This window comes from Condylura cristata, unplaced genomic scaffold (genome assembly GCF_000260355.1).
Source record: "Condylura cristata isolate star-nosed mole 26May11 unplaced genomic scaffold, ConCri1.0 scaffold00015, whole genome shotgun sequence".
In the NCBI taxonomy this organism is placed as follows: Eukaryota; Metazoa; Chordata; class Mammalia; order Eulipotyphla; family Talpidae; genus Condylura; species Condylura cristata.
The window spans coordinates 9,342,103-9,368,966 of NW_004567116.1; the positions used below are offsets into that span (position 1 = coordinate 9,342,103).

Consider the following 26,864-nt stretch of genomic DNA (forward strand, 5'->3'; position numbering starts at 1 on the left):
AGAATAGGGAGCCTGCAGAAGGGAGAGGGGGGTGGGGGTGGTGCTGAGCTGAGGCGCCTTAAGCACACCCGGCATCAAACAAGTCAACAGCCTCGCTCTAAGTGCCAGGGGAAAGGCAGGGCACAGTCCCAACTTCTCATTTTCAGGTCAGGAAGAAAGAGCCAGAGAGGTGAGGCGACTGGTGTCTGAGCAGCAGGCTGGGAGGCAGACGCTGGCCTGAGTGTGACGCAGGCTCTTCCTCCAGACTCCACACCCGGAACAGCACAGCCGCCTCACCCCTGCTGGCTGGCTTCCGGCAAGGAGAGTCAAAGAGGCCCTGGAGAAGTTGTGGAGAAGTGGGGCTCCCCACCATGGCCTGCGCACGCTTTTCCCAAAGGTCACTGACGACCAACAGGAGGGACTAAGGCAGGGAAGCTGCCTCCCTTACGGTAACATAACTGGGCCAAGGAGAAAATTCTGTACGCGGTTCGAGGCCAGCAAATACAGAGCAGTCAGCGACTTTGGGATATGGAGAAGAGGCTGAAACAATAGATGTTGGAAGTGGCTTGTTTTTCAGTTTAGTGAACACGATGTGGTAAAACCAAAGACAGAACAGACACCGGTCTGGGCTGAAGCCAGCGGGGAACACGTGAGGGCGTGCTTCCGCGCAGCGTCGGTATAAGCTGTGATCTCCTGCCACAGAGCCAGGCCTTGGAAATAACAGAGCCAGGGCCTCCCTGGCAGCACAAGGGGTTAAGGCGCAGCACGATGAAGCTCTCCACAGCAGGAGTTTGATCCCTGGCCAGGGAGCTGACACCCGGGTTGTGGCAGACCTCTCCTGACCGGCCTGCTGCTCCCCTCAGCAGTGTACTTCGACGATCTGTCTGTTCTGCTCCCCACTGTCTCTGGTGAATCCGCTCACCGCCCTTCCACCTCTGGCCTGTACCCCAGTTCTTGTGTGCATAAATAAATAAATCTTTAAAAAACACAGAAATAACAGTTGCAAGACTCCAATGCTCAGCTAAAGGGGTCCTCAGAAAGTCCAGGCCGGAGGCTGTGGGCTGGCAAGGATCCATCGTTCACACGTGGGGCTGCAGCACCCACCTGTATCCTGCCCCGTGTCATACCACTGACTCCAGCGGAGCGGAGGGGTGTGCTGGAGGGGGCGGCCCCCTCCCCCGCTGCAGCCGGTGTACTGGTTCCGACTCCAGTCACACCACTAGACACCCCGAGGAGCTTGCAGGAGGTGCGTGTGATTTTACCTGCATGTCAAAGGCTCCTCACGCATGGTTTTTGTTTCCTTCCCTGAATGTATGCTGGGTGCACCCAGCGGCGAGTCGCTGGCACCGCTGTCTCCCAGATGAGGGGGCGGCACATCTGGCCCGGGCGGCACTGCCAGTGCACAGTGAGCGCAGTGGCTTCGCCTCAGAGCCTCCCCCAGGCAAGGGGCTCCCCAGCCCGCCTCAGGGTGTCTCACCTGCCCAAGCACTCTGAGCCCCGCGCCCGCTCCCGTCCCTCCGCCAGGGCTGCAAGGTAAGAGAGGCGCTGCCCCAGGCCCTGTGGTCTTCACCTGGAACAACTGCCCTCAGCTTTCTGGGCAATTCTGACCCAGACACCCCACTTCTCCAGTCTGGTCTTCTCACCTGAAGCATCAGAGCACTAGCCTGGCGAGTTCCTGATTTGCAGGGCAGAACGGAACTTGTTCAGTGTCACAGAGCTACGTAACTAAGAGAACGTAATCCAAGGTCAGTGCTCCTAGAACAAGACAGCCCACGTGTCCATCGGCGGTGTCCGAGACAGAGTCCAGTAAAGGGCGCGAGAGGCAAACACTGGCCACCTCCCAGCTGACCCTCCCAGAACAGCCCCACCTGCCCTCAGTGCAAGAGTTTGGGGAAGAGCATCAAGGAGCTCCCAGGAGGAGATGAGAGCCTTCCCCAGCCCCAACTCAAGCACTCAGCGAAGAAAGAACAGACGGAGACACTCAAAGAGGACCAGAATCCACATTTTCCCACCTAGACAGAAAAGGCCCTGCCTGCTTTGGGAAAGGAGGCACCAGTTTTGTTTCTCTGCATTCAGGGGCCTTCCTAGAGAGAGGCGCATTGCCAGGCAAGCTCAGTCAAGCCGGTGGAAGAGTAGCTAGAAGGAGCAGAACGATGGGGAGGTGGGGCCTGGGGCTGGGAGCGCAGCACTGCAGCGCTGGCGAGGGTGAGTGGCGCCTCCCGTGGCTGCCCTCAGGCCCAGACAGGGCAGTCTCTCTCAGCCTGACTGAGGTCTCCGCTTTGTTGTGTTGGGTTTGGCTCCCTTGCAGAGGTAGAAAGAGGCAAAAAGAAAATTTATTTCCTTAGCTGTCAAAGACAAATTTTAGAAGGTGCAGTAGTCTGAGCTGAGCTGAAACCCTCCAGTAGGGCAGTCCCCACTGGCTGTTACTCTAGCTGACGGACCCTGCAAACCCACTCCCGCCTCCCCTACAGCCGGTCTGTGACTCACGCTCAGACGTCCTTGCCGGGCGCCTCTGGGGTGGGCAGCCCCGCCACCCTGGCCCGTTTGCTGAGTTCTTCACCAGGGGCCTCCTCCTCGGCTTCCAGCTTGCGCTTGGGAGAGGCTGCGCCGCTGGGGAGTGGTCGTGGGCCTGCGGGGAAGCACGTCCGATGGTCAGCGCATGGCCAAAATGAGCCTGGGCGGTGCAGGGGAGGCGCTCTGGGACAGAGCCTGCTCACCGAGGCGGTGCCAGTGGCGTGCTCCTCAGACCTGCCTCTGACGGTCCCCTGCCGCAGTGACCTCACCGGAATGTCCCAGGGGCCCCGCGCAGGCCTGGGGGCCGCAGTGCTTGTTCTGAACCCCTGGTCCCATGGGCCTCAGGCTGACCTGTCTTTCCTGCTGTCCTTGGTCTGGGGGTGAGGCGGTCATTGCCTCTGAGACCTGGGCCAGCCCCAAAGGGAGGGTGAGAGCCCGGACAGGGAGCCAGCCTGGCTGGGCAAACTAGAAAGCTGGAGTTTCCACCAGTCTGTCACTGACTTTCATCCCAGAGAAGAGGTAGGTCTGTCTGTCTCTCCTGTCACCACCCGAGGTGCTGCTGCGCCCCCGCCCCCCCACAGCAGTCAGCTCCTTCCTCGCCTCTCTGGGGCTCCTGCCCGCTCTCCCCTACCCCACACCGTCTCCAAGCAGACCGCACCCTGACCTGCCGCCGCTGCTCAGTGCCTTCCCTGCTCTGGTCAGCCCTGGTCACACAGCAATGGGATCCCCAGCGTCCCGCCCCCTCGCTTGGGTTTGGCCGGCTGAGCCTCGGCCTAGCGCGTCCCTCTCTCGGCCTCTTCCAGCCGTGCCCTTGGCCTAGATGCTCTTCCCCGGCGCCTGCTCACTTCCAGGTCCCAGCAGCGGCACCTCTGGGCTCCCATCGAAAGAAAACCCTTCCCCAAGCCCTCTCTCAGCAGGTCACTCAGAGTTCTAGTCCTCAGCGCTGCCCCCCGCGGTCCGCCATTCTAGCCTGTGTCCAGCCTCAGGGGCTGGAGTGGGGTGGAGGAGCGCTGGCGGGCCGACTGCTACCCACCTGCACTGCTTGTGCTGCCAGCCTGGCTCGAGCTGGGCTCTGCCACTGGGTTGCTGAGGTCTTCCACACAGGCGGGGACAGACGCCAGGAGACCTGGGAGGAGGCAGGGAGTAATCAGGCGCAATCTCCAGCTGCCTCGGCGGGAGGAGCAGGAGAAAACAAAGCAGGGGCCGGCGGCAGTGACAGTTAGGTCCGTCTCCTCCCCTGACCGCTACTGCTCAGAGGCTGACCCAGCCCAGCCGGCAGGGCCCTGGGCCCGGGCAGTCAAGTCTGTGTAAAAGCCTGGAAGGGAGCGCTTGGTCTCCCTGGACGAGTACCTGGCTGAGCCCTCAGTGCTGTCCTTCTTCCCTTCAGTGAGCGGGCAGGAGGGGTGGGGCCGAGGTGGGCAGTGGCTCCTTACAGAGTCCCCGGTAGCGCGACAGCTGCTGGTAAATCTGCTTCATTCGCTCAATGTTGAGCCGGCTGGTCTCGGCGTGGTTGACGATGGGCCGCGGGTAGTCCACACCGATGACGCACTTGGCTGCCTTCTGAACGGACTCGGGGGCATTCCAGGGCTCATAGATGTACCGAGAGGGGAAGCCTTTCAATTTGGGTAGGTATCGTCTGAAACACAGCCGACAGCCCGTCAGCCCACCGGGCCCCTCCTCCTAAGCGCCAAGAGCACCTCCTCTGAGGGGCCACGCGATCAGAGGTCAGAGCCTGGTCTGCACCCTCACCTGACGTAGTCTCCACTGGGGTCCGTGCGGCGGCCGAAGCCCACGGGGCAGTAGCAGTGGAAGAACTGCTGGAAGAAGGCGCTGCAGGACAGCCACATCCAGCTGCCTGCGTTCACGCTGAAATCTGCGTCCAGGAGCAGCTCGTCGAACACCTGCGTGGGCGCGGGACAGTCGGCCTCCTCGAGGACCTACTGCCAGGCTCCCAGCTGACCCAGGCCCCACAGTGCCCCCGAGGGGAAAGCCACGTCCTGTGCTGAGGGCCAGCCCAGGAAGGCTGGCAGGGGTTCACCCCGCCCCCAGCCCAGAGGAGCCTGCCCTTGCCCAGAGGCTGGGCTGACTGAGAGGGCGCGGCCAGGCTCCCGCTGAGCGAGCACTCACCCGGACCCCGCTCTCCCAGCTGACCCAGAGGTCCCCGCGCGTGAGGAAGCAGGCCACGGCGTGCCGAGCCAGATGGTGGATCCAGCCCTCCTGCCTCAGCTGGGTCATGATGGCGTCAATCCAAGGGAAGCCTGTCTTGCCCTCGGCCCACTTGGCCAGAGCCTCGGGGTTGCGGTCCCAGGGGATCTGGATACAGATGGGGTTCCCCTCCATGCGGTCAAACCTGGGGTTGTTGGTAGCTGCCGTGTAGAAAAACTCTCGCCACAGAAGTTGCCCAAAGAGGGAGAGCGGGGGTGTGCTGTTCCGCTTCACCTGGTGAGGGAGCAGCAGCACATGGATAGTACCTGTCCAGCCCTCGGCACCGCCTCACCCACAAATGTGGTGGCTCCCAGCCCACGTGGATGTGGGGGTGGAGGACCATGGGTCCCCAGGAGGTGCCCTGCACCTGCGGCCTGGCGGCCCAGGCCCAGTCACGAGGTGCTACGGCCCTGAGGGTGGCTGTGGAGTTGGGCGGCAGGAGGCATCCGCAGGAAGGACGCCACACCGCGAGCCACACCCCATGCCTGGCTCAGGAGCCCTGCCCCCAAGGGATCCCGTCTGGCTCCGCTGGCCAGAATGTCAAAGGGAGTTTCCCCACCGGCACACAGCGAGTCACATACAGCAGGCTGGATTGGGAGCCAGGAGAAACAGTAAACAATGATGTCCTTAAAAATCACAAAACGAACCACGAAACTGGCAAAGCCGTCCCGTGCCAGCCACCTGGCTGGAGACGTGCAGTCACGTGGACACCAGGATGTCCTGGTGAAACGGGAGGCGGGGTGCTGCAGGCCAATCCACACAGCGTCGGGGGGTGGGGCGGGCCTGCTCCGAGTAAGGCAGACCTGCCTGCAGCCTGAGTCGTGCCCTCGTCTGAGGTGGCGGCTGCTGGGAGCACTCTGCTGCTCTGGCCCAGCCCCAGGCAGGGCGCCGCTCCCCAGCTTAGGCCTGGCTCCCGCTTGTGCACCTCGCGCTCCCAGCCGAGTGCGCCCCAGTCTGGTCTGCTGCTGCCAAGTGCACTGGCACCTCCGGGGTCACGTCCTGAGGCGGCTTTTCTTCCTGTCCTGCTCTGCGGGGACCTGGATCTTATCTCTGTTCACACTGCTCTTGGGGCTCTGCCAGCCTGTGGATATGGACTCTGCCCCACCTTTTCTGGATTAGACTCGCACTTTGACGCCCCGGGCCTACAACTGTCTGTCCCAGCCCCTTTTCAGGGTCACTGACTGACCTAGAACACCCTGTCCCAGCTGGCCACCAGAGGGTGGGTGTGCCCCTCACCTTTTTGTACAGGTCCCACAGGCGGTAGTAGAAGAGGCGGCAGGACAGGCAACCGAAGCGCAGGTAGGGGCTGAGGCCCGTGGGGCTGGCCAGCAGGGAGTTGGCGTTCATTCGAGGTCTCTCATAGTTGGCAACCCAGGCCTGCGTGCAGAGAAGGTGCAGAAAGGAAAGGGGAAACTGCAGGGCCGGGTGGTGAGGAATTCATTTAAAGTCACAGAAGAGCCCAGGGGCCAGCACTTGGATGTTCCATTCCTGCACGCCAGTAGAGTTTTCCATGGAACCATCACCAAGCCAAACAATGTGGCCAATATTCTTTGTAATTTTTAATGATTTTTAAAAAGTTTTATTTATTTATGCATAGAAGAGCTGGGGTATAGGCCAGAGAAGATTCACCAGGAACGGAGTGGGGAGCAGAACAGGCCGACCTACTGAAATACACTACTGAGGGACCTAGCGTGTGCCCACATTCTAGTCCTGATTCTGCTATATAATTTGTGGTAACAATGTAGCTCACGTTCCCTTTATCCTCTTACACTCAAGATTCACCCATGTTGCTGCAAATGGCAAGTTTTCATTCTTTTTTATGGCCATGCAATATTCCACAGTATACACACATGCACAGATACGTGTTGCTTACTAATGGGGATAGTTTCTAAAAAATGCACTGTTAGGTGAATCTGTCACTGTGTGAACTCACACAGACGAATTTGGTGTAGCCTACTACACACATAGGCTGTAGAGAGAGATCGCTTTGTATAATGGTCCAATACTGACAGAATGTTATGACACGCAGGATTATACGCTACGTCTTCTTTATCCATTCATCGATGGATACTTAGATTGTTACTTTGGTTAATTATGGCTCTTCCTTCAAGTTAGCTTAAAGGTAACCTCCTTAGAAGGTAATCTGTGAGGTAGGTTAAAGCACCTCTAACAGACACAACACTTATTTGCCTGCTTACATCCATGCCCATGTCACTTTGAAAATATTTTAAGTAAAACACACACACCCAAGTCACAGAGATTGCGGCCCAGTGACCTATTCTAAGGTAAACATCAAGGTAGACCTACCAAAGCTCAAGGACCAGCATTTTGCCAGCCACTCCGGGGCCGTCCATGTGCTTGATTCTGTAAGCCCCCTCTAGCCCATAAATAACCACTCAACCAACCAGCTTTTAAAATAATCATGTCCTTGCATTATAAATGTTTACATTTTTCTGTTTTCGCGAAGCACACCTGGAAGGCACATCTTACAGTTGCTTCTTGCATTTTTAGTGTGCTTTTCCCCCACATTCAGATATGCACCCCCAGGTACTGTATGAGCCTTAGCCATTTAAAGAAACTTTTTTTTTATATATCATTTGAGTTTCTTATCCTCTAAACACCTCCTGTCATTACATTCTTTTATGTTTAAAAGAACCCAGGCCTTTTGACTGGACTTGGGCCTCAGAACCCAGATTTCACTGACGGTCTCCCTGGGGCAGTTCCATGCGTCTCTCTGTCGGACACTGTGACTGCAAGTCTCTGGCTGCAAGCAGAGACTGGACTCAAGCCTGACCTCTCTGCCAGCCCGCGGGGACATAACTGCTGTCTCCTTATGGGGTAAGAAGCCATCCATGTATCGTGCAGCACCACTAGGGGTACAAAGTGGTGATCCTCAAATGCCACTGTTACTTTTTCACTTAAGAACAGGGATACCTTTATAGAGACTTACCGATCCTCACTTACTAGGGGGTCACCCAGTGGTAAAGATGAGGGCAGACAGAAGAGGCCTTCAGGGGTAGGTGGAAAAGGAGCTCCCCGCTCTGCAATCTAAGGGTACTTCTCTACAAAAAGCTTTTAAGACGTAAACAACCTATGGGCCCAGAGCCAGCTCTTCGCATTTTTAAGTCTTATTCTACTGCTGCCACCACATCTGTCACGTCTGCCATTCTGGTCCCTTGGCCCAGCCTTGTCTCCACAGTGAGGTCCCAAATCTCTGGGTAAAACTGATGTGGACAGCGGGAGCTGGTCCCCCATATCCCTTGGACAACAGTTTTCACCCTCTTATGACGTGGGGCTCGCTTTCAGCCCAGGCTGAGGGTAACACCCAGAGGGCACATCTGGGCACTAGGCCCGGGGAGGATGGGCCTGCGGCAGGGCGCCTCTGTGGCCGCACAGTGCTCCCGCCTGCCTCTGCCTCCGTGCGTTACTGCCTGGTTGCGGCCCAAATGAGTAACAGGACTAGAAAAAGTTGAGGTCTCAGGGGCCAGTCTCTAACCCAAGTGCACAGCGACAGGAAGCTGGGAGCTGACCGCTGAAAGCCATGAGAACCTTCCCTGCCCCGTCTCAGGGCGGTGGGGAACACGTGGCACCGGCGAGACGCGCCTCTGCAGCCTTGTCCCCTTCCCTCCCCTGGCCAAGCCCCGCCTCACTGGGAAGTGAGCCATTTGTGCTCTGTGTCCAAGCAAATGGAAATCAATGCCTAGGAGATCTGGCGAAAGATGAGGGGACACATAAGCACAAAACAATTAATTTTCTGGGCTTTACTGATCACCAAATACCTCTCAGAGTAAAGAAACCTGCCTCTGATGAAAGAAATGCCATCTAGCATGATTTTTAGAGTCTCATAGGACAAGAACTCCTTCTAGCACTAGTTGTGTGATCTCAGGCAAGTTATTTAAGCTAATTCCTCCTCTGTAAAATGGAGAGCTTAACGCTTACCTTGCCAAGCTGTTGGGAAGATGAGCGGAAGTGATGGAAAGTTATGGAAGCAGGCGCTTAACCCAGGGGCTCAGCCAGTGACCAGCAACCCAGATGCACTGCTACGTACTCGCTATGCCCATCGCCAGCCTATTTCCTTTCTTTTGCCCTATTTGAGCCCGAGGCGTGCAGGCACAGAGAAGGACCCTGTCCCCCCCAACACACACACACCTGTGCCACCCTCTGGGTGAGCATCAGCTCTGAAGCTGTGCGTCTCAGAAACGGGCATACCTTCCGTTCCAAGTGCTTATCCAGGCGGGCCAGTGCTTCGGTCTCTCCTCCTTGCCATACAGCTGGACCCAGTCCTTCCGTGGGGAACCCTACATGAAAGAGGGAGAACAGGTCACAGGGCTGGAGGGCAGCTGCACCAGGGGGTGCTCGGCAAGTCTTGACAGCTGGTCTAATCTCTGTGGGGGCTGAATGGCAGCCAGTCTTTATTTTTTGAACTGTGTGTTCTGGGGCTGAGGCAGTGCCTAACCATTTAGGGTTTTCTGGGTCATCCCTGCTTTCGCCGCTCTTTCCTTATTCTCTGGCCTTCCCCATTCCAGCTACTCATCATTCAGGCATCAGAGAACAACCTTAGCCTTCCCTCTCTTCCAGGTGAGTTGACCATGGTTGTGGTTTTCAGATAAGAGAGCTAGTTTAGCTTTTAAAAATGGGATGGGGGCAGAAAGGGTGTCTTCTGTTAACTTCAGAGGTTGACAGACCTTTCCACAGAAGCAATACTGGTTCCACTGGTACTCAGAGACCAGGTGACCAGTGTGCCTATATACTGAGAGGGGAAAGAATAAAAATTAAGGTATGGACTGGAAACAGAAAATTCCAGCTATGAGCATAAACAGAAAAAAACGAAATAAAAGTGGAAGCGCACACTCCAAAATCATTCTCTCTGGAGTGGTTCTCTCCAGCTGGTGGGATGACAGAGATTTTTATTTTCTATGTTCACCTTTCTGGATTTTTAAATTGTCTACAGTGACTGACAAAAAAGAAAACAAGCGATGTTACAAAGAAGTCAGTGCGGGCCTAAGATGCCCGGGGCAGGAAGCACCCACCCAGCTCCTCCAGAGAGGGCACACCATAGGTCTCGTCATGGTTCTCCTGGATGTCGGCCCGGCAGCCCTCCATCTGCTGGCTGGTCACAGAGCCCACGGGCTTCTTGGGCAGCTCCATGCGGCTGATGATGGCCTGGAAGCGCTTATAGGTGAGGGGCGGCTTCTGCCCATTCAGCTCGATGATCCTGGGAACCCCAAAGCACAGCTGACGTCACTGCCAAGGGCTCTGTTTCCGGTTCCTGCCCACCCAGACCCTGAGGGCTTACAAGGTGGCTTTCCACATCCACTAGTGGGTCCCACCCTTAAATGGCAAGGCGGGGCTGAGGGAGGTTACATATCCATTTTACCAGGAGGGAAAGAGAGCTGGAGCAAGGCAGGGCCAAAGCTGGGACTCAACTCCAGGCTCCCCGGTATCCACACGGAGCCGCCGAAAGACAGACGGACCCTACCTCTTAATCACAGAAACCCCCCCAGCCATGTTGGTACTCGGCCTCTCTGCTGGTTCACAGAGTCCCGTGGATCAACCTTGATCCCAGGGAAGCCTGGAGAAAGTTCCTTGATCAGAACTTCCACAAACATGTTCCTGTCTGGGAAAATCATCCCTTCATGGTCCCTGTTTACTAGAACAGGGAGGTGGAGAACAGCCAACCTCCCTACATCAGGGACTGGAGCAGCAGTTAAGAGCAGCAACTAACATTTAAAGGCTGCTCAAGTAAATTCAGAAAAGTTATCGGAGAGACAGAGGAGTGGAAAGGGGGCACTGAGGCTGTTCAAGTGAGATGAGCAGCAGTGTCTGGGGCCAGATTCCCAGGCTCTTCATGACCAAGAAGCAGTTCTGCAGCCCGAGCTGAGCTGGCAGATGAGCTCCTTCCTCAGTGTCCAGTACGAGCCTTAGGGTGGATGTCAGGCTGGCTGCCGCCCACAGCGCCTCCCCCTTGTGTGGCGCGTGGTGGAGGAGGCTCTCTGCACCCAGGCGCTCTCCCGTGAGCTCACGTGCAGGGCTGTGTGAGCCCGCCTCCTGGCAGGGAGGGCCCACAGGCGGGAAGTGGCGGCTGCTGACTGGGCAGCAGGAGGGTGCCAGCTCTGCCTGGGAAGGGAGGGAGCAGGTTTTCTCCAAGACAGAGGCGTGGCATCAGGGAAGGCGCCACTCTGTGTTCATCAGCTCCCTCTAGGGATCTCGAGAAGAAGCTGCTGGGTGACATCTAACGCATGGTCTGCAGACCCGTATGTCAGGGGAGGCCCAGAACTAGCCCCAGGTACAGAAACTGGGCCTGTGAGAACAGAGGACTCTTGGAAGAGGTAACACACTGAGGCCAGAGGGCGCCTTTCAGGAGGGCAGTCTTTGAGGCTGGAATTGGGGAGTCTGAGCAGCAGCTGGGCCTGGTGCCAATAAGGAACAAATCTCTGATTCCCTCAGTGGGGTTCCTCATGCTCTGGGGGCTATATAAGCCTCTTTGCAGCCAAATTGGATAAGCTCGGTGTGACCCAACTGACAGAAATGCCACCCTCACATGCAGGTGGCACTACTGCTGGCCCGCCCAGAGTTCTGTACAGCAGAGGCCCGAGTTCCCAGTGCCCACAATCAGAGACTCAGCCCAGGATGCCGCTCTCACCTGTCCAGGTCATAGAGTGTGTGCGAGTTCTCAGTCACCACCTCCACGCCGGCCTCCTTGGCCATCTTCATGATGGCAGCATCCCGTTCCTTCCCGAAGGGTTCGGAGTCATACTCGAAGGTCAAGCGGGTCACCCCCCATTCCTGTGGGGATTGAATTTGTCATGCTGTTTTGTGCTCGGGAAGGCGGGAGAAGCTAGGCACTCACTCCTTCCTAGGAGGGATCGGAGTAAGCCCAGAGACATGTCAGAGTGGGCTGCAGAGGCAACCAGGGACGGTGCTCTGAGCCAGAAAGCAGTCAGCTCACAGCAGACCGCCACGGAGAGGCAGGGCCAGGGAGCAGTCGGGAGACAGGAGAGCCTGGCCAGTGGCATCTCTGTCAGGAGGGAGCTGGGTAGGCCAGTGCACTGGCGTGTCCTTGAGGCGGAGAAAACAGCAGGAAGCTATAAATACAATGCTCTCGGGGGAGCCCCCAGGCTCAGAAAGAGGCACTGACTCACTGGTGAGGCTGCGGGGACAGGGCTGCCACCTCCTGCCTGCTCAGCAAGCTTTTCCCAGGTTTCTCACAGCCCTGCAAACTCCTGCCCTAGTTTTCTTGGCAGACTTGTGCTAAGTGAAGTATCCTCATGGTTTCCACAGCAACACTCCAGAGGCCAGCAGCAAGCAGAGCTAATAGGCTCCAGTTCTCAGAGCTGGAGAAAAAGAAACAGTTCTCAGTCCAGAAGTCAGAGGAGTCAGATGAGAGGGGCCATGTGTTAAAAAGAGAAGGGAGCTCTTTTCCAAGTCTTCAGTCATTTCCAGTAGAAATTTCCATATTTCTTAGGAATGCTGGCCCCGTGAAAGGTTGTACAGAGAGCCTACAGAAACCACATTCCAACCAAAGACTGGTCATAGTTCCTTAGAACTCTGAACCCCACGGGCAGATGGCCATAGCTGGGCTCATTTACTCTCACTCAGCGCTGCCTGGGGTCCTAGGCAAGGCTGGTCACCTCTTGCCACAAAACATTCATGCAACTCTGATTCGGAGTCAAGTACCCTGGTTAGCTGTTCATATAAGTTACACTGCTCAATACTGATAACCCTAAAGGTAATAAAAAAAAAAACATTAAATGATTCCTCCAAGAGGCCTTTTTTGATCTTCTGCGGTATGATTCTCCTGCACCTGGCCTTTCCATCGCAGCATTTATCACACGGCAATGAAGTGGCCCACTGCTCGCCTATTTGCTTTATCAGTGTGAACTCTCAGAGCAGAAATCAAGCCACCTCATGCTTCATTACCCCCGTACCTAGTATGGGCCCCAGGACACAACAGAGGCTTGATACATACGCACTGAATGACGGGATGGCTGACCTAGCCGCACCTCCGGGCTATTACTGGCTTGGCCTCTCATGGGGGGCAGTGGGGGCCACTGCAGAGGAAGGCATGCGTGTTTAATGGCATGGTGATAAGAGCCAAGCTCTGCAGTCAGAGCCTGGGCTGAAGCTTGGGCCACCTCTTCTTAGTTCCATGACTACAGGCAAGTGACTAGACCAGGGATGGCGGTACCCAGCCCTACAGAGACATAGGCCAGACGGGCTGGGGCCTCCAGGGCTGCTGTGAGGAATGCGCGAGCTCAGGTGTGTGATGCTCTGGGCCTCAGCAAACACTGGCTCTCACCCACGTCACGAGGGTTCCACTCTGTGTGGGGCGAGGGGTGGGGATGATGGAGTATTTAGTCGCTGCTTGCTTAAATGAGACCCTCCCTCCTATTTTGACCCCAAGGAAGAGTAGGGGGAGAAGCTGCAGGGGGTAGGGGCATACAAATATCTGTGTGCCTGTGAGGGTGAGGGGAGACTGTCCAGAGCTCTGTGCCCTGAATACTTTTGCCCTCTGCATGGGCCCTAAAACAGAGGGTTGGGGGGAAGAGGGAGCTGGCTCTGATATAACAAAGGGCGGCCTATGTGGGCTTCAAATGAAGACTTTATAAATCATTACCCGGGGGAAGCGGGGGAGCAGGGAGCTCACTCAGAAAGGCTGACTTTTTTCTCAGTAAGTAGAGCAGGACAGGAAACCTCACCCTCAAACTCCTGGAGGAGAGAAGCCTGGTAAGCCAAGCTGCATCGAGCCAAGAAAACATCTAAAGTGGCACCGGGGTGGAATAACTTTCCATGGCTAGACAGAGCTGGGAACCTTCCAGCAAGACATGGTTTCTCAGAAGTCTGTCCTTCTACTGGCAAGCTGACTGGCTGAGTTTGCTCCTGGCTTTTCCAGCAGCAGCGGACAGACCAGCCTTGACCATTTTCACAGTCAGAATCTTCTTATGCAATCGACAGGGAAGCTCTGGGGAGCAGAATCGCACTATCTCCTCAGGGACTCTGCTTGCTTACCTTGAACAGCCTCGGGAACACATCAGCTGGCTGTCCCCGGACTACAAACAGGCGTGAGTTCAGTTTTCTCAGACTTGTGTCCAAGTCTTCCAGAGACTGAAGCAGGAACCTGCAGAGTCCACATGGGCTCTGTTAGTGGTAACCCAGGTCACTTTCCTCTCTCTAAATAAAGCAGGGAGGCGCTGGTCTCTGGGTCCCGGAGCCGCCTGGGCTCGAGCCTGGCAGTGCCGAGATGGGCCAGTGCGCCTCCCGGGAGCCCTGGCTTTGCCACGGGCCGGCAAGGTGACTTTCACAGTTTCTTACCCCCTAAGCCCCTCACCCCCCACCCAAGTTTGCCCTGTGGAGTTGAGGTGAGACCTCGCTCGTGGAGTCCCTCAGAGAACATCAAATACCGGGCCTGGGAAGCGCTCAGGACACTCCGTACCCGGCGCCAGACGGCCTGCATAAACGCGAGCTGCGCCGCACACTCGTTTCTCTGTGATCAGAGGCCAAGTCACTTGTGCCCTGTCAGCCTCAGGCCTGTGTGTAAACATCTGCCCAGCACGCGGTCTGGGCAGCCTCGGAAGGGAGAACAGAAGCGAGAGCCACTGAGCGACCAGCGCGGTGCTGTGACACGGGCCGGGTGCCGCGGCCGCCCACACACAGCCGCGCCACGTCCACTCGTGTGGGCCGCAGCGCTCCGTTGTCTTTGCGAGAGGCTCCTTCTCCAGCCTCTCCAGGGCTGTGGCCCTGCGGTTCTCCGCTGCAAAGTGGGGAGCAGGCCTCAGAGAGCACTTGGCTATGGCTGTCTCACATGCCTTCGGGGGTGGGGGTTGGGGTTGGGGCGGGCACCTGAGTCTCAAGACACCTTGCCTGTGCGCCGGGTCACCATGAGGGAAGAAACTGCTATTTGCAATGCCTTGTTTTAGTTTTAAACTAAATGATATTAACATTTTAAACAGACTCCTGTGGTTCAAAATTCAAATTATAAAAAGCACACAGCAGTCTCCACCCAGGGACTCGCACTCCCCTTTCCAGAGGCATGTTAGTACGGGTCTGATAGGCCTTTCCCACACTTTTTCTTTTTAATTCTCTCAACACTTTTTGAAGGGAAACAGGCTCATTTTACTGGTGAGGAGACTGAGGCCCAGAGGGTAATGAAGCGGCAGCTACTCAGTGACAAAGCAGGAGAGGAAGTGACTCTGAACCACGCTGTCTTCTCTGTGCCCAGTTCTGAGCCTTTTCGTGGCTCGTAAGGCTGCTCTGGGCTGGGATCCCGCATGACCTCAAGTGCTTGGGCTTGCTAACTCCCACAGCCCTGATGCAGCTGGTCTGCTGCCGTCCCGCTCTCCGTCCTCGGGAACCAAGCCCGACAGAGCAGCAGGCTCCGGGGTGCCCCATGCTCCCACCCTTGGCTGGCCCGCCCTTCCCTGGCCACACCTGGGGTCACCGGTTTTATTTCGAGCACAGTGAAGCCTCCTCGGCAGCACATTCCGGAGTCTTAGGGGGCTATCCCCGGCTGCCAACTAGAACAGCCCTGGAGTCTCTGCTGTCCACGACACGGCACCCGCACCCCCCGTGGCAAATACCACGGGCCCACATTCCACAGGAGCCCGCGAAGCACTGTGCCAGCTGAAGAGCAGGCGGCTCCGCCAGGGGGCACAGTGACTGGCAGGCTGAATGCTGCTTCTGCAAACCCACCGCTCTGCCTCTGTGAATTTGTCTTTGAAAAAAGCCAATGTGCTCAGGGAAAGCTGAAAAGAGAGACGCTGGCCTCCTCCCAGGCCTCAGCACTCCTCCAAGAGAAAACCAGAGTGACCCATCTCAGGCTGTGAGAAGCCCAGTCCTACCGGGTAGACTTAGGTGACTTAGATTCCACAACCCAGCACAGAGGTCCTCGGTCTGGGGTTCTCAGGAATGTCCTTGCCACACACTTTGGGGTGCCTTCCTTCACAGTCCACAGGCTGCACAGGACTCTGATCTGAAGCTATCAGTAAGACTGACAGGCGCCTGCACCCTGGGTCCCAGCTACTTTCCACAGAACTTTTTTCTAGAACTTATTTACTTATGGCATCTCTGAAGTGGGGGTAACCCCACGAGAGCCCCTTTCTTCTTTGACAAGGGGAGCTACAGCTGTGGCTGGGAGCAGGTGGCACTTTGAATTCAGCACCAAATGATAACAATCACAGCTACCATTTAATGAGCAACTAAGTCCACCAAACCAGGCACTGTGCTCCATGTCTTACATTTCTCACTTAATTTTCAAGCCCTATGAGGTATATACTCTTATCGTTCCCATTTTATAGATGAGGAAACGAAGGCACAGAGACATTCAGCTTGGTTTGCCCAACACCGTACACCCACTGAGTGGCCAGTTGACACCCAGGCACCATGGCTCACTGTCCGTATTCTTCACCACCAGGAACGACGGCCTCTCGGCCAGGCCTCATGGCCAATGCCAAGGTCAGCACCTTTTCTGCCAGACCCGCCTCTGTGTGTGGTCTGAGGGTCAACAACACCCAGATCTTGCTGAAAGGCAGAATATCAGGCTCTACCCAGACCTCAGAATCAGAAGCTGCAGCTTAGTGAGCTCCCCTGGGGATCGATCCTCTCACACACTGAGTTTTGTTGCACATCAACGTTTTGGAAGTGCTTTCTAGAGAACTGAACATCGAGCTTCTGCCTACAAGTTGCCTTTGCTTCAAATTTGTTGCTACCAAACTGCCTCGCTCTGAGATGTCGGCCTCTTCTTTGGCCTCTAAAACTGCTCTACTACTTCCAACGTCCCTCCTGAGTCAAGCCCTGCAGGACTCTGCCAGAAGGGAGGGTGTGGATGGCCACACAGTAGCCAGTGCCTCAGTGTGAGAAGCCACTGCGGGCAGAAGCCAGTGGGTGACAGCTCTGCACAGGAAGGACGGGAGCAGCAGCGCTCCTGGGGCGTCTGTGCACTCCCTCACAGGAGAGGACCTTAGGGTTTCTGTGCTCCCTCCGGGCCCCCCTCTCCACATGGCGTTTCTCTCCACTCCAGTGAGGGGGGACACTGGGGAAAGCTGGCCTGGCCACGGGAGGTGCCAGGTCACCCTCGGTCATTGCCAGGTGCATTCACCTGGCCCCCAGTGAGGGGTCACAGCTCACCCTCTGCACTAGAACCACACGTGCAGCTGCAGCACATTATGTAAGTGCTCTGGAGCTGCGGCAGGAAGAACTGGAGAAAACCGAATTGGGATTTCCAAAGACAGAGAAAGGACTCTGTCACTCAGAGACCCAAAGGGGCTAGCCGAGTCAAATAAGACAGACCCTTTGGTTAAAATAGGCTAAATCTGCTAGTTGTGGGGAAGGCCTTCTCTAGAGGTGGTCGACTCTGTGTTGGGGAATATTTTACTTGTTGCTACAGAAGGAAAGAGTGTGGTAGTGAACTCCTTCTTGGGTCCAGATAGCCCTTGACCAAGTTTTTCTGCTTCAATCCAAGGTAATGTAACTATAACGGTGATATCACAGAGTGGGCCAGATGGTTACACAGGATATTAATAGAAATTAATTTCTCCTAAGTAGTGAAATCCCAGGGGAAAAGATAACATAAACCCACAATCCATGGGAGGGGCTGATCTCTTAGAATCGACCCAAAAACATATGCATATTCTTTCCAAATTTCAAAAATAAAGGTGAAGACTTTTGTCCCTTTGGGCAAACGGAAACTTTTCCTTAGCAGCAGACAGCCAAGAGAGCTGCTCGGGACCAACGTGAACAATTCAAATTACTCTGCCAGTAGACTAGGGTCAGTCTTCTTGCTGACCAAGCTCCAGGGAAGAGCCATCCACACTGACCTGACCGTTGAAGAGCATTTAGCTCCCAGCATTTGCGAAGTGACACCTGTGCTCACCAGCCATCCTGGGGAGTTCCCTGTTCACTTCATTTATTGATTCTGCATAGAATGGGCTGAGAGGGAACCTCTTTATTCTGCCAAATCCCTCTGTCCCAAAAGCTCCTGAAGGCAGGTGCAGGACAGAGCCAGGGACAAAGTGGTTGAAATAAAGGGTGAAGGGAATTGTTGCCACTATATAAGTTGTAGTAGGAAGGGCAAAACCACAGGAGCCTATTCTGTGTTCCCATTTTAAAATCTGAAAGCTGCTCACATTCTCTTTTCCCTCCCCCGTTTATTTAATGCTGGATAAGGAGGAAGAGCTTGGCCAACTGGTGCTGCATGAGTCCAGAGGCGCACACAGCCCCCGCGCTTCCCACTACCGCCACGCAAGGGGTGTGCCAGCCCTCGCTCAATGCTAATGAACACAGATTTCTCAGCTGCCTTTCTCTATATTCTTTTACTCTTGCAAATTGCCATGCATGGTTATTTTAATCTGATTCATCTGCCAAAAAACACTGTGTGGGAGTCTGTAGGAAGTGCAGGATAACAGAGATCACAGATTTCCATTCCCCCAACTCTTGCAGATGGTGCAGCCCCCCACCCCCTCCCGCAAGGAGGGAGGCTCCTCAGAGACGGTAGAGGCTGTATTTGCAGAACTAGGACACTGTGCTACAACACAACTCTCCCAGACCCAGAAACAGCCACCGGTCTGACAGACTGTAGTTACGAGGGGTCCACATGGCTCAGTGCTTTCCCAGGCCCCAATCAAGTGCCCAAAACAGTCTGCAGCTCGGCCCTCTGCAGCATGGGGGCAAGGAGCATGGCAGAAGTGACCGCGTCCTAAAAGCATCGTTAAGTTCGATCTATTTGGTGTTATTTCACTTCTTTCTTCTGAAAGCCATGCTAATTAGACTTCCTGGCAAAGCACTTCAATTTTCCTGTTGTCCAAGCCAGGTGTGTGGCTCTCAAGGCGACGGCTTCTCTGGCTTCGCTGCTCGTGAGTTTTAAAAACCAAGATGTCCAGGCCATGATCCTGAGCAAATAAATCACACTTAGGGTAGGAAGGAGCCCATGTATCTTGGAAAGATCCTTTAGTGAGTACAAATTCATCGGGATTGGGCCCCCCTGCTATAAACCCATTCCCCTGGTTTGGTTTGGTTTTGTTTTCACGACATTTAGTTCTACTAAATTATGGTCACTTATGCATCTCTCTCCACTAAAAACAGGTTCCGGGGCTCTGCACATGGCATTTGCTGGTTTACTGCCTTAGCCTAGCAGCACCTAAGGCAGTACCTGGCAGATAGTAGGCACTCATTAAAATAATTGCTCCAACAATGAACACTTGAAGCTCATATAATGCTACAATGCAATGACTTCAATAAAAAACATAAATGAAGTAATTGCTTCACTTCTATCTGCTTTCTATTGGCCTCTGACTTCAGGATTTGACTCAGGCACCTGAGCTACCACACTCCTTTTCCTCCTTCACTTGCTCAAAAGCATAATCGTAAAAGCATGACCCACAAAAAACCATGAACACCTCGTTCCCAGCAAAGCTGAGTTTAAGAAACCACAGAATTTTTGTTGTTGATGCTTAATCTCTGCTAGCACAAAGGGACAGGTCTCTCTACGCAATGTGCTCCAAAACCCTAAAGAAGAAACTGCTTTGTGACAATGTAGCAAGCAGGCAGTCAGATTCTATTGACTCTGCCTGCCCTGATTGGCACGCTGCCACAGGAGAGGGGCAAAGAGGCTTGATTTAAATGTCCATTCTGCGGATGGTCATTTGAGAATGTTTGTCAAACCAACCTCCTATCTATAGAAACTGGAGCAGAGGCAGAGCAACAGGTGGCCTGAACACTGTGGCAGGCTCTCCACAGGACTACAGTCGATGCAGATAAAGGGAGCAGGAGGGGGCATTTAATTGGCCCAGTGCCAAGAGCAGGGCACACACCTTAGAGAAGAAAGAATGGCAGACTGAGTGCGCGGTTTCTTGAAAATAACCCTGTGCAAGGAGGTCACAGGCAAATATCCTCCAGAACAGTGCGAACAAGTGCTGCAGCTGTTTTTGGAGAGACAGGCGCCTACCTGATGTCGACTTGAGGACGCACACATGCAGAAAACACATCCACTCCCTACCTATTATTTCTTTCCCATGATTCTGTCAGCTCCATCTCCTGGCAGCCATCAGAGAGGGGGCTTGATGTAGCTCTCCTTCTCACTACCCTCAGCACCTCAGTTGATAAAAGGTTAATCTACAGGGATCCATCCACTGTCCCTTGCAATAAATCTCAGGAGGAGGAAGAAAGTGACACTTTGTACTTATTCTCTCCCTCCCTCCAGCAAGCTCATAGCTGATGAGGGAATTTCCAAAATGAGTTAAGGCATGTTCTCGGGTTCAGAACACAGAGTGCCTCTAACTGAACATCCTCTTGAGATCTTTATTTAAAAAAAAAAAAAAAAAAAAAGGTGGATGAATTTTTCTTACCTAATGCTAAGACAGGGTCCCTAGACACCTTCAGAGGCAGGATGATCGCGGTGAGGTAAGCCAGGCTAGGTGAGTGGACAAATTTAACAAACCCAAGGCTCAGAGATGACCTTCAGGTCAGGTGGCCACCGATGGGTCCTTCACCTGAAGAATGCAGCACCTGCCCGGCCATGGCTTCACAAGCCTGTCCCTGAGCTCACACCACACCTGCCTTTCCTCCCTCCCCAGCACACCCCTAAGAGACACAGATCAGGGGTCTGTTCCACCACTGGCTGACTGCAAGTCCTTGGGCAGGTCTCTGCGTCTCTAGGGCTCAAGAGTTTCCCCTGTTCACGGGGATCACCGCCTCTGTCCCAGAGGCATGTCAGAGGCCCACGGGAGACCACACAGTGGCAAAGCGCGCTGTCAGAGGTTGCGCCCTGGCCCACCCAGGCTACCAGCACGACCAGTGGTGTCCCGGCTCCGCTTCTCCCCTCCGGAGACCCAGCTCCGTCTCCGTGGCCCGCCTATCTCAGGCCGGGGTCTTCTGGCCAGGGGGACCGGCGACAGGGCCGCCTCCTCTGGGTGAGGGGTACCAGGGCTATCCGCAGGTGCCCCAGACGTCAGGCTGCTGCCCCCGCCCGGGCCCGCGACCCATCCCCGGGCCCCCTCACCTCCACCGGTTGATGCCGACCGAGGAAGAGGCCGCGAACCAGGGGTCGAGGATGTAAACGCAACGCACGCAGCGCGCCCCGCGCACGGCCGCCAGCAGCGCGGGATTGTCGTGAAGCCGCAGCCCCTTGCGGAACCAGTGCACTGAAGAGGCGCCCTCCGCCACGGCCGCCGGCGCCGGGGACACCGCGGCCGCCGTCACCGCCGCAGTCGCCATCGCCGCCTCGACTCCGGGGCTACGGCCGCTCCGCCCTAGCCAGCGACGCGGGCCCCGCCCCAGACCGCCCAGTGACCTATGACACCGCCATTCCTGTTCCCGGCCCCGCCCCTCGAGTCCTGGAGCGCCTCTGGCATTGGCTGAGCTCCTCCTGCCGCGTGATTGGCCAGCGCCGCCGCGTCCGGCCCCGCCTCCTCACGTTCCCACCATGTGTGGACCCGCCTAGGTGGAGTTCCGGGCCCCTGAGTGACGCAGGCGGCCGCGCCCCGCGGAGGTCTGGGTGTGGGCTGTAACCGGCGACCACGGTGTCTTCCAAGCGTCCGGTCCAGGGCCGGCCTGCCGGAAGAAGCTGCCTGTAGTAGCCTTGGTTGTGGTGAAGTCACATCCAGTGACTTCCAAGACTGACAACCAGTGCTCTACGTCAGCATCATCACCTCCTTACTATTTCATTATGCACATCACTCTGTTACTGCTATCATTCTTGAGTGCCTTTTATATGCCTAGCAGCGTGATCATTTCCTTATATAAACGGTCGCATTTACTACTCTCAACTTAGCTCAGTGACATTCATTCAACAACCCCCAGTGAAGGAGTTAATCTCATTTTATAATTGAATTGCTCAATATCCTAAAACTAATAAAATAACTCCTCCCAGATTATTGCGAATCCGGAGCTTCTGCTTTTATCCACCAAGTTATGCTGTGATCTGTACTGAGTTCCCTGCATTTGCAAGGGCCTGTCTAAGGAACAGTGGAGGGGTTGGGAGCAGGGACTGGGAATGTGGATGAAGAGGCCTGAGATAGTAATTCTGCTGTCAGATGAACTGTTCTTTGCAGATCTATGGTTCTCTGTTCATGAAGCACTGTACTGGATTCCTTATGGGTGTTAGAGATGTAGATGATGTTGTTCCCAACTTCTGTCTCCTCCAAACCCCCCCCCCCCAAAAAAAAGACTTAGTCAGTTTGGGTTCTGGGTTATCAAGTGGAGAATAGGTTATTTCAATTTGGGCGTGGGTTCAGAACCTTTTCAGAACCGTTCCTGAACTTGGCCATGAGCACTGAAGGAATTTAACAATTTATTGGCATTATTTGGCATCAGTCTATAAATTGGAGCATCATATGAGGCTCTCTTTCATTTCATTACACAGAAACTGTGCAAGTTATTCCTTGGATCTCACTCCTGACTCCATCCCCTTTCTAACTTGTTTGTCCTGTGTCAAATATATTTATGCACGTTCTTACTGTCTGGCCCCAGCTTGCACAATGCCCCATCCCCATCTGTGCTGCTTCTGATTTCTGGTCTTAGTACATGTCATGGAATTTCTTAATTGTCTGACTGCCACATTAGACACTAAACTCCTGGAGGGCAGGGACCATGCCTTATTTATGATAGTGATTTCCAGAGTCTAGAACAGTATTTGACACTTATCATATGTAAAATCTGAGCAAGGATTCAAGTTGTCAGGAACCTTAAGGTTCCATCACAGTCCTCACTCACAGTGTTCTTATTTTTGAATCCCCTCTCCAAATGCTTCCTGAATGAACAGATGCCACCTCTCACTACCTTTCTTTTGAGATTTTGTGTTCTCCCCTTCTCTAATCCCCTCTTTTCTGCTAGGGTTGATGCTCTTTTAGGAATCAAACAGAATATAAGGAGAAGGGTCTTTCCTATAGCCTCAGAGATAGAGACCCTTCTCTTTTTCTCCTCTGAATGCCCAAGATGTTTTCTCTCTAAACTATGAGCTCCATAATAGCAGAGACTGTGCTTATCTTGCTCATCTGTGTAACCACCGCGCCTAGTTTGGTGCCTGACAAACAACAGGTGCTCAATAAATATTTACTGAATGATTGACTATGATCCCTTTCTATCTTATTACACTGTCTTGAGAGGCACTGTGATACAATAATTAGACCCAAGGTCTTAGCACATTTGGAATAACATGCTCAAATTCTAGTTCAGCTTTTACTCTGTATGACCTTGGGTAATCTGATTAACCTCTTTGTCCCTCACTTTCTTAACCTATTTACACTAGAAATGGTCAAAGTAGCTAAGCTACAATAAACATTTTATAAATATCAGCTGTTGTTCTGAGCATCGGGATCTATGTGTTTTGGTCTTTATTGCAATACCTCAGCCTGGGTCTTACACAGAACGACTTCCATAAAACGATCTGTGAATGAAACATTTTACTTTTTTCAAAGTCCTCAAAATTATACTAATCATGAAAGATAGAGAGAATCACTATAAATCCCTAAAGCCAAATAAATAATTTTTAAAATCTTCATGTTGCATTTTAGGCTTTGCCCATAAACACCTTTTTTGCCACTTTAACTAAAGCAGGAGTAAAGTGTTGCACCTGTTCTGAAGCAAATTGTGTTATTGCCATGTCATTGTCCTTGTGTTTGCTATTTTAATGACCAATAATCCTTCCTCAAGTCTATAAAGGTGACTTATTTTATTGAATGGTTGTATATTGTCTATTCAGAGGGTAACATTTAAAAACCAGGAAATAAAACCTGGCACTGGAGAGAGCCATGGTGTGCAAAGTTCAGTTTTGGATTTTACACTTTAAATAGACAAAGAGAAAGGGGCGAGAGATCAAGGAAACCTGTAAATGGGGAAGAGCTACAATGTAACCAGTACTATTATCTCTGAGAGATAATGGGTTGGAGATTAGATCTCATAGCTATACACCTGTTACTGACAAGCATTTCTGGAATGGTTGCCATGAAGACACTAAACAATTGCTTCTTGTTTCCTGTAAGTAAAGGTGGGACAAAAGAAAAGAATCTAACATCTTTTAGGAAGCCTAAGAGATTTAAGGCAGAACTTAGTATAAGGGAGTTTAGGAATAAGAAAAAAACAGCTAGGCAGTGGGAGGTTTCTTTATCCGCTGAAAATATGTGAGAAGTTATCAGTCCTGTTTTGTATTTTACTATAGTGTTGCGGGGGAGATTGGATTAAGCAGCCTTTTACACGCCCATTGCGCTGTATACTTTGGGTAAATATCGTTAACTGATTAAGTGTAACCTGGGGCGGGCGGGAGTGACGTCTGGCGAGTTCAAGTTGCCAGCGCCCTCTAGTGTTGGGACTGGGAAAGAGACTGGACAGAGCCCTCAGGTTGGGCTCCGCCCGCGTTCCCCCAGGAGGCTTTCCAGTTTCCAAAATTTCCCTCAAAGCCAACTGTGATGCTTTTTTCTTTGAGCTATTCAGCATGAGAAGCTATAACATTTATTAAGGACATAGACCTCGGGGTCCATTTCTGTCGGGTGTCCCGAAGACCAGCCTGTGTCCCCCGGATCCGCGGCCCTGCCCTGGGCGCCCCCCTTCACCGAAATGGTTAGATTTGGATCATGAGGCTTCTAAGCAGGGCACGGGATGCAAACACACACATGCAGGGTTCTGTGGAATAGGGGTGTCCCCTGCCTCCAGCACCTATAAAGAATGGTGGTGTTCTGAGGGTTGCCTAGAAAACTTGCCAGGCTATTCTGTGGGTCAGAGTTGAGGACACTGAGCTCTCACGGACACACCGGAGTTTTTACCGGAGGTGGGAAGCAACCAGCCTTATCTTTTTGGCTAAATCCTATGGGAGCTTGTACTCTAATCAAATAGCAAGGCGAGATGACCATGAATAGGATTAGGCCTCACCTTCTCCTGGGCCACCTCTAAGACAGGCAAAACCAAGAGCCAAAGGAATGGGCAAGGGAGTCTTTGCCTTCTCTTTGCCAATGTTCGGCACACAGATGCTCCCTCCCAGATATGGTCTGGTCACCAGAACACTTGTCCCGCAAGTGGGGGTGGGCAGGCGCCAAGCTCAGGGGCCCTGGAACTGAGACCCCAGTCACCTCCATCACTCAGGAAAGCTGAACTCACCTCTCCCCGGGGAGGAAAGGCACAGCCTAGACTCTGCTGTAACATGGAGCAAGGCCAGGCGGAGGGGGCAGGTAATCTTACTGGATTTCAAAACTGACGTTTTCTGGGTTCTTGCTTAGGGGAACAGCAGGCACTCCTTCAGCCGAAGGCAGGGAAGTGTGGTGCGTGTGTTTGCAGGGCTGTGGTGGCAGTGTCAGCTACTGAGAGGGACAAAGAGAGCAGGGACAGAGGCCTCTCAGTCAGCAGAAACACGGCCTCCTTGTTGAGTCTCTGCTGATCCATCTCCAGGGCCTGGGGGGGATGTGGCCAAGTGACAGGACGATGAGGAACTTGGCTTGCCCTGTGTCAATGACAAGCCTAATTTGGAGGCGTGGGGCCCCTACTTGAGTTCCTGATATAACTGGCCACTAACACAGTCTCCTGGTCTTTTCTGAAATATTAGCAGTCCATCCTAGTAAATATATATATTATTTTATAAGAATGAAGTGCTAGAGCTGGAACCTTCTCCCTCAAGGATTCTGAAGGGTGGCTGTCTTGAGAAGGCTGCCTCCAGGGCCTGTCTGCCCCTTGAGGTGGAATATACTTTCCAAAGGGGGTAGTGTGCAGCGAGGTGGAAGGACCTGCAAATAGCTGCTACCCCTGTGATCCAACCCTTCAAGTTCTTGAGTCAAGCTGGGAAACTGTGTGTGTTTGACCTTGGCCAAGGTCCTCCAGCGGTCAAGTACCTAACTACCGTTCCCTCATCACTTAGGCTGGTATGTCAGTTATCTGTTGCTGTGTAGCAAGTCGCCCCATCATTTAGAGGCTTAAAATGCCAATCTCCTGATTTTTCTGCAGTCTGGGTTGGCTGGTAGCCAGCTTCTGCTGGTCTTCTCTGGGATCACCAACGCCTGCATTCAGCTGGCAGATAAGTGGGGGCTGCTGGCTGGGGCCCCTTACCCAGAGTGTATCCTGCATCTTTCTGTGTTCTGTGGGTATCAGAGCGAGTCACAAGATCAGCCCAGACTCAAGTCCTCTTGATGGAAAATGCAATATGTGCAGATGATGATGGGAGGAGTAGAAGGTGGCTGATGATAGATCAACCATTAAGACAGATCCAACCAGTTTCGGTTGATTTCTCAGCAGTCGCTAGAAGAAATCTCACTAATCTTATGACTGACAAACTCACTGCCATCATTTCTCAGATCTCTCGCCACGGTGGCCTTACCTGTCCTCACTATTCACGCCAACCTCACACCTGCCTCAGGACCTTCACACCTGCCGACCTCTGTGCTGCACCTTCAGACCAGTCCTTCTTCTGTCTTCTGACTGCTCCTTTACCACGCTAGATCTTGACTGATCCTTCTCTGTCCCCTGGATCTAACCTCATAGCCCTGACACTTGAGTTGTGTAATCAGGCCTGATCTTCTTTGTGGCACTTATATATTTTTTTTATTGTAAAAAAGCAGTGTTTTTAAAAAATATATAATAGTTTATTTTTACATCATTTTGTGCATTTTTTTTCCATCTCAATTGTAATCCCCATGGGTTTCCCATCACCAAGTCACCCATGTGGCACATATCTTTTTTTTTTGCACATTTTTAAAATTTTTTTTTAAATTTTTTTTACATCTCGATTGTAATCCCCGCGGGTTTCCCATCATGTGGCACATATTTTTAACTTTAATTTTTTTTCTACTGTCATTGTCTTCTTGCCAGGCTCCAAGAATGCAGGGACGTCCACACCTCTGATATGCGTCTGTACACAGGAGGTGCCCAATACATATTAACTGAAAGAGAGAATGAATATCAATGCTTTGGGGATTTTATAACATTAATATTCCAAGGGCTGTGGCTAGAGGCAGCTTAAATGGTATCATCCACAATCCGTGAAGCAAGACAGGAAGCTCATTTCTAGGCTGGATAATCTCCACAATCTTGATCCTTTGTAGTCCAGCTAGTCATGACTATAAATGAGGAAATGTTCTGAAAAGCCACAGGCACAATGTGAGCACCCAGCTCTGAGTACCAAGAAGACATCTTGGGCGCTCTGGCAAGGAAGGGTGGGGCTGGAGCGTTAGCTGGGCCTCTGAATGGGGTGTTGGGCC

At 53.4% G+C, this 26,864-nt stretch overlaps 1 protein-coding gene across 3 annotated transcripts in view; it reads right to left on the reverse strand.

The window, feature by feature from the left end:
• CRY2 (cryptochrome circadian clock 2) overlaps positions 1-20,904 on the reverse strand; it is a 24,537-nt gene extending 3,633 nt beyond the window's left edge. Inside the window, exons 1-12 of one of the 3 annotated variants that reach the window (XR_001145481.1) lie at positions 20,690-20,904; positions 13,708-13,816; positions 11,342-11,484; positions 9,729-9,913; positions 8,908-8,996; positions 5,935-6,075; positions 4,621-4,932; positions 4,243-4,394; positions 3,927-4,129; positions 3,527-3,619; positions 2,467-2,608; positions 1,623-1,704 (exon numbers count right to left, since the gene is read on the reverse strand). Coding sequence is in view for 2 of the 3 variants with exons in the window: in XM_004682881.2 (XP_004682938.1) it covers positions 2,469-2,608; positions 3,527-3,619; positions 3,927-4,129; positions 4,243-4,394; positions 4,621-4,932; positions 5,935-6,075; positions 8,908-8,996; positions 9,729-9,913; positions 11,342-11,484; positions 13,708-13,816; positions 20,690-20,904 (1,782 nt within the window). In the remaining variant the exon portion in view is untranslated. The other 2 variants (XM_012725548.1, XM_004682881.2) reach the window with 2 other exon arrangements.
• Between the last annotated feature and the right edge of the window lie 5,960 nt (positions 20,905-26,864).